The sequence below is a fragment of the Cyprinodon tularosa genome, unplaced genomic scaffold (assembly GCF_016077235.1).
Source record: "Cyprinodon tularosa strain WSP-4 unplaced genomic scaffold, ASM1607723v1 ctg538, whole genome shotgun sequence".
In the NCBI taxonomy this organism is placed as follows: domain Eukaryota; kingdom Metazoa; phylum Chordata; class Actinopteri; order Cyprinodontiformes; family Cyprinodontidae; genus Cyprinodon; species Cyprinodon tularosa.
In genome coordinates this window covers 134,107-141,195 of record NW_024039272.1, presented here as the reverse complement: position 1 = coordinate 141,195, position 7,089 = coordinate 134,107, and the positions used below count along the sequence as shown (strand labels likewise).

General features: G+C 42.4%; 1 protein-coding gene across 1 annotated transcript; it reads right to left on the bottom strand.

The window, feature by feature from the left end:
- Positions 1 to 2,169: 2,169 nt before the first annotated feature.
- On the bottom strand, positions 2,170 to 5,067 carry LOC119796138 (piggyBac transposable element-derived protein 2-like). The gene is made up of 3 exons (XM_038304555.1): positions 4,902 to 5,067; positions 4,230 to 4,331; positions 2,170 to 2,734 (listed from the first exon to the last, which is right to left on the bottom strand). The coding sequence occupies exons 2-3, from the start codon at positions 4,259 to 4,261 to the stop codon at positions 2,170 to 2,172; spliced, it is 597 nt and encodes a 198-aa protein (XP_038160483.1). The 5' UTR covers positions 4,262 to 4,331; positions 4,902 to 5,067.
- Positions 5,068 to 7,089: the final 2,022 nt, after the last annotated feature.

Genomic DNA, 7,089 nt, shown 5'->3' with positions numbered 1-7,089 from the left:
GGAACTGTTGCAAGTGATGGCCAAGCAGGGCAGAGGTGCCGGCGAACACCTGAGACCAAATCATTAAACATAGGTTAACCCTTTATAGGGCACTCATTGAAAAACTTTGAAATGTTAAATTTCCATCTCAGGGTGTCATTGTGGTATATACACTATATTGCCAAAAGTATTTGCTCACCTGCCTTGACTCACATATGAGCTTAAGTGACATCCCGTTCCTAATCCATAGGGTTCAATATGACGTCGGTCCACCCTTTGCAGCTAGAACAGCTTCAACTCTTCTGGGAAGGCTGTCCACAAGGTTTAGGAGTGTGTTTATGGGAATTTTGGACCATTCTTCCAGAAGCGCATTTGTGAGGTCGCACACTGATGTTGGACGAGAAGGCCTGGCTCTCAGTCTCCGCTCTAATTCATCCCAAAGGTGTTCTATCGGGTTGAGGTCAGGACTCTGTGCAGGCCAGTCAAGTTCATCCACACCAGACTCTGTCATCCATGTCTTTATGGACCTTGCTTTGTGCACTGGTGCACAGTCATGTTGGAAGAGGAAGGGGCCAGCTCCAAACTGTTCCCACAAAGTTGGGAGCATGGAATTGTCCAAAATGTCTTGGTATGCTGAAGCATTCAGAGTTCCTTTCACTGGAACTAAGGGGCCAAGCCCAGCTCCTGAAAAACAACCCCACACCATAATCCCCCCTCCACCAAACTTTACACTTGGCACAATGCAGTCAGACAAGTACCGTTCTCCTGGCAACCGCCAAACCCAGACCCGTCCATCAGATTGCCAGATGGAGAAGCGCGATTCGTCACTCCAGAGAACGCGTCTCCACTGCTCTAGAGTCCAGTGGCGGCGTGCTTTACACCACCGCATCCGACGCTTTGCATTGCACTTGGTGATGTATGGCTTGGATGCAGCTGCTCGACCATGGAAACCCATTCCATGAAGCTCTCTGCGCACTGTTCTTGAGCTAATCTGAAGGCTACATGAAGTTTGGAGGTCTGTAGTGATTGACTCTGCAGAAAGTTGGCGACCTCTTCGCACTATGCGCGTCAGCATCCGCTGACCCCGCTCCGTCAGTTTACGTGGCCTACCACTTCGTGGCTGAGTTGCTGTCGTTCCCAAACACTTCCATTTTCTTATAATACAGCTGACAGTTGACTGTGGAATATTTAGGAGCGAGGAAATTTCACGACTGGATTTGTTGCAAAGGTGGCATCCTATCACAGTTCCACGCTGGAATTCACTGAGCTCCTGAGAGCGACCCATTCTTTCACAAATGTTTGTAAAAACAGTCTGCATGCCTAGGTGCTTGAATTTATACACCTGTGGCTATGGAAGTGATTGGAACACCTGATTCCAATAATTTGGATGGGTGAGCAAATACTTTTGGCAATATAGTGTATCAATAATAATAATCTGTAATTACATTATTAAAAAAATTTCATTTTCATGCTGAAAATCACAGGAAACGAAGTGATCATATATGGTAACTTGCCCCGTTCTGGTAAAAAAAAATCTAAAAAGAACACAAGATAGAATTTGTTGAAAAAACATGAAATAGTTTAATAAACATTTGTTTAGACCATTTAATAACATTATGAAACCACTTTAACAAGATAATACTTCATAGAAAACATCTAAAATCATGACAGAATATTTTAAATATAGAGTATAATGTAACATTTCATAACAATACAATATAATAATAGGAAAATAGAACAATGGATGGATGTTGCAGTGCCTTACTGCTTTCTCATCATAAATAGAACTTTATCATTTTGCAGTATTTTAGAACCTTCAGTGTCTTAGTGCTTTTTCAACATAAATAAAACTTTAAAATTTTACAGTATTTTAGAACATTCAGTGGCTTAGTGCCTTTTCAACATAAATAAAACTTTATTATTTCACAGTATTTTAGAACATTCGGTGGCTTAGTGCCTTTTCAACATAGATAAAACTTTATTATTTCACAGTATTTTAGAACATTCAGTGTCTTAGTGCCTTCTCAACATAAATAGAACTTTGATTATTTCACAGCATTTTAGAACATAAATTTATGTTGAGAAGGCAGTAAGGCACTGAATGTTCCAAAATACTGTGAAATAAAGTTCTTTCACAGTATTTTAGAACGTTCAGTGCCTTACTGCCTTCTAAATATCTATTGACTATCTTTATTTAGGGTTGTGGTACTCAGCAAAGCAGTTGCGTGTTGCATTTAGGCAGAGATGGACCTTGCAAACCCCGCAGAAAACATTGGACCTTGCAATGTTGTCTTTCCTGCTGCAGTACTTGCATGTTTGGCGATGAGTGTAGACAGGAACGTGGAACACGGAGTGGTCGAAACGCACAGCCTCAGTGGGGTTGGAGCAGCGATGTCCTCGGACTGGCTTGGGAACATCAAAGGCAGCTCTCAGACTGTCAGAGCTTCTTCCTAAGCGAACTACAGACAGCCTTTGGTTAGAGGCATGCTTGAACACCTCGATCCGGAAGCTTTTCAGAGACTGGCTGTCCAGTTTCAGTTCCTTGCAGTCCCGCCTGTACATCAGCCAGGCATTTGAGATGGCCAGATCAATAGTGTATGCAAACAGACGCATATACCACCTCTTGGACTTCATGGGGGTGCGGTACAGGTGCACCAACATGTCGCTCTTGTCAACCCCCCCCATGTTGGAATTGTAGCTTTTGATGACTGCAGGACAGCTCACAGGTTCCTTCTTTTTGGATTCACTGGAGAACCTAAAACACGATTTTGTTTTATTGATCACCATTAGTGAAATTTGGTGTTGTAACAGCTCCATAAAAAGTGTAAAAATATAAATGAATGGAGGAAAATAAATGGCTAAGTAAAAAAAAAAATATAAAGGCAGCACTGACATCTACAGGAACAACACAATCAGACAAAACTAAAATAAACAATACCTGTAGACAGATGACAGAGGTTCCACTCCCATGTCTGTCGAAAGCAGAGTGACAACTTTATTGTCCTTCCACCTGAGGACCAGGATCCCATCATCACTGACAACGGAGTGACAGGTCCCACGAGGGACACCTTTTTTCTCCATCTCTGTGATGGACTTTAGGGGAGGATGTCCAATTCTGTTGTCCCTTGCAGTTCCTGTGTATCTGAACACATAAATATGGAATGGATGAATAATGGATCCAATGTAAGTGGGTTACATATCCAGCAGTAAAGTGCAACAAAAATGTAATCATTCATTCACTCACTCACAGAAAGTAATTGTTACCTGCAGTTCTGAGTTTTGAGGTACCGGACTAGCTCCAAGCTGGTGAAAAAGTTGTCAGCGAAGATGGCTGTTGTGGTGGAGGATGACATGGTACTGGCCAGGACAGAGACAATCTGGCTGGTGGCGCCCAAGGCTCTTTGTTCAGGTGTCAGGGGGACACCATGGGCCTCCAGCGTAGTCTTGCCCTGGTATAGGACCATGTCATGGATAAATCCATCCTCGGAGGCCCTGGCAAACAACTTAAACCCCCACTTGTCAGGCTTGTTTTTAATATACTGCCTCAAGTTCCCAGCTGTCTTCCCTTTGAAGGCAACCATCACCTCATCCACTGACTGCTTCGGGGTCTGCTCCTCACTTCTGAAGGCACTGCAGAGGAAGGTGAACAATGGCCGGACCTTGAAGAAGCGGTCAGTGGTGCCAGGGATAAGGGTGTTGTCATTGAAGTGGATCATCCTTCTGAGCAGCCTGAACCTCTTTGATGACATGATGTTGGCAATCTGAGGAACCCTGGTGTCCATGGCCCAGTAGTCATCTATAGATGGCAGTTCTACCATGCCCATGTAGATGAGAATTCCTACAAATTTCATCATCTCATCCTCATTGGTGGTGAAGGTGGTGTTAATGTCCTTTTGACTGGCGTACAGGTTGGTGTGATAAGTTATGTGGCTAATGAATTGTGGGGTAAAGTATCTTAAAAAGTACACAAAAGGTTTCCCAATAAAGTTGGGAGCAGAGTGCTGGTACTCAGGCAGAGGTGAATTTCTTAATTTGGTTTTCCTCCAGGTGGTGGGTCTGGGTTTGGGTTTAGTGGGACCCTTAGCTTGCGGTATAACCTGCTCATCTTGATCTTCATTTTCATCCTCATCTTCCCCATCCTGAAGCACCTCCACTGCAGGCTGCACATGTCTCCTCTTGGCAGGAGGACTCATCTCACTTGTGGTGGGAGTGTCCAGGTTGTGGCTGACTGGAATGTAATCAGGATCGACCTCCACATCATCTTCCTCATCCTCTTCGTCATCGCTGATGGCAGGGTTGGCTGGAACAATCACAACCGCCTTCCTCTTTCCATAAAACATGTTTGTTGAAATCTGCAACAGAAAAATATTATAATTATTGTATATTTTTATTACTGCTACTGTCATTATGTGGATAATAATATGCCATATACTTGAAAAGCACTAAAACTAGTCATAATATCACTTATTCAATATAAACAATTAATAATATAAATAATAATACTATTAAGACATAAAATAACAGTTAAGTGATACAAAATATAATACAAAAACATCCAAAATCACTTATTTTCACCATTTTTAGCTATATAATCTTTAGAAGTGAGATATATATGTGAATAAATCATTATAAAAGCTTCTAAAAGCATCAGATAAGATTCTAATGTATTATTTGTTGGTTATAATGCGTGTTTGGTAAACAGAAACTCAAAAATGTGGCTCAGAAACAAAGAACATATGAGTTAAAGTAGGCGAAACTGATGCAGGTCTGTTTTTACTTGTTTTGGGCATATGCACATATATGTGCTCCCTGTTTTTCATGCTATGATTTCGCCAATTTCCAAAAGTCTCACGAAAAAAACATGTCTGTCATCATTTAGTACAACTTCTCAACCGTGTAATGTGAAAGTTTAATAAACTTACCATGGTTAGTTTTGGAGAGCCGAGTGAAAACGCTAGAGAAATCAAGCCGCGAAGTGGTGATTTCCTGCTCCCGGGAAAACACTGACGTTTCGCGCGTCACAGACACGCGCTGATTGGTCGAACGGCGCAATGGCGCGAACCGTAACAAGCTTAGTCCCTGCTGATTGGCTGGGCCAAATCACGTGACTCGACAAGTATGCGCGAGGCCGCAGTGACGTCATTTAGAAGGTCTCCGGAAGTGCTCAAATATGGTAACTTGCCCGATAAAGGGTTAAGAACCACTTTACTAGATGACAGGTGGGGGGGGGGGGGGGGGGGGGGGGGGGGGGGTCGGGATTTTTCATGCCGACAGCACGAAAAGTCAGTTGAGTACAAAACATAGAGGATAACAATATGAAAAGGGACAAGAAGAGAGGGACACAACCTAGAACAGATAATGGATGTCTATTCTATTAGAATTTCTATATCTGTAGAATGGGTCTGTTTTATGTGTTGTCTTCTCTATTCAGAGGGCCCCCTGCCTCTCTTTGCCTAGGGCCCTACATTTCCTAAATCCGCCCCTGCTAGATGAATAAAACCCGAACATTTGGATCAGATCCAACAGATTGAGCCTTAATGTGGTTTATCTCCTGATTCTGGATTAATTCTCTGAGTCAGGACTTTATAGAACCTCCTCCTCAGCATGATGCTGCCTCCACCATGTCTTCTTGTGGACGTGGAAAAGAAACTTTCCTTCAAAGAACTTGTGTTCTTTGGAAAAACTGAACTTCCTCACCATGTTCTTCATGGCTTCTTCTCATTCCAGTTGGGTGCGCAGTCCATAGACACGGACCAGAACCTCCTCCCTGACTCGTCTTCTCCATTCTTTAAAACATGGATTCCCTGAGTGGGTGTCAGGAGGGGGGTTTGATGATTTTAACATCAGTGTGATGTGAATCCTGAGGCACATAAAGAGCCAAAATATATCTTGGAATAAATCTATTTATTAATCTAATACGTGATTCAAACACCATTCATGTAAAATGTAACATTAAATTATTTTAATTGACACATTTAAATCTTTTCTTTATTTAAATAAATTCTATTCAGTTTATTTCTATAGCTCCAATTCACATCATGTCATCTCAGGTCACTTTCCAGTTCACCAGATCATCCAGTCAGATTGATTCAAAGGTTTCTATCTAAGGAAAACCAGCTGATTGCATCGACTCATTGACTCTTCAGCAATCCCTCACACTAAGCATGCTTGTAGCGACAGTGGAGAGGAAAAACTCCCTTTGAACAGGAAGAAACCTCCAGCAGAACCAGGCTCAGTGTGAGCGGCCATCTGCTGAGGCCCACTGGGATTCAAGGAGACAGAAGCAGACATAGAAAAAGAAGCATAGATACAAAAGGCAACTGTCAACCAGCTCCACAGGCAGAGGAGCTGGATAACTAAAACAAATCTAAACAATCAAACTCTCCTCAAACATGTATTCATTTAAAGTTTTGTTTCTTCCTTTCTTTTAATCAACTTTTATTTTGTTAAATCAGAAACATAAAGGTTTGACTTTATGATCTGAGACACTGTTTCTCGCTAAACATTAATTCAATTTAAATTCAGTTTATTTATATAGCGCCAAATTCACAACACATTCTTCAAGGCATTTTACAGTTCAACCAGATAAAATTTGATACAAAGTTTCTATCAAAGGGAAAAACCCAGTTGATTGCATTGCTCATTGCTCAAATAAAAATCCCCCAAAAAAGATGCTTGTAGCGACAGGGGGGGAAAAAAACTCCCCTTTAACAGGAAGAAACCTCAGCAAAACCGGGCTCAGTGTGAGCGGCCTGTGAGGCCCACGGGGTTCAAGGAGACAGAAGCAAGATAAAAAAAGCAGCTGTAAAAAAGGCGGCCCCGCCCGGGGAAAACACACCCAGGCAAGAGCTCCAACGCCCCCATGCCAAGGCGAAGAAAGAATCCCTCAGTCAGGTCAGAGAAAAGGACCCACTGGAAAAGCCGATCTCCCAAACATCTATAAACAAGGGTGTTGAAGAAGCAGCACAGCTGTGTTTCTTTCCAGGTGAGTCACACCCAAACAGGAACAGACGAGGCAAAGCTACTCTGAGGAAAAGCAGAGAGAGCAGAAGGTTAGAGATTGAACTAACAGATTCTGCAGAATAGGAGAACAGAGAGAGAATGAAGCAG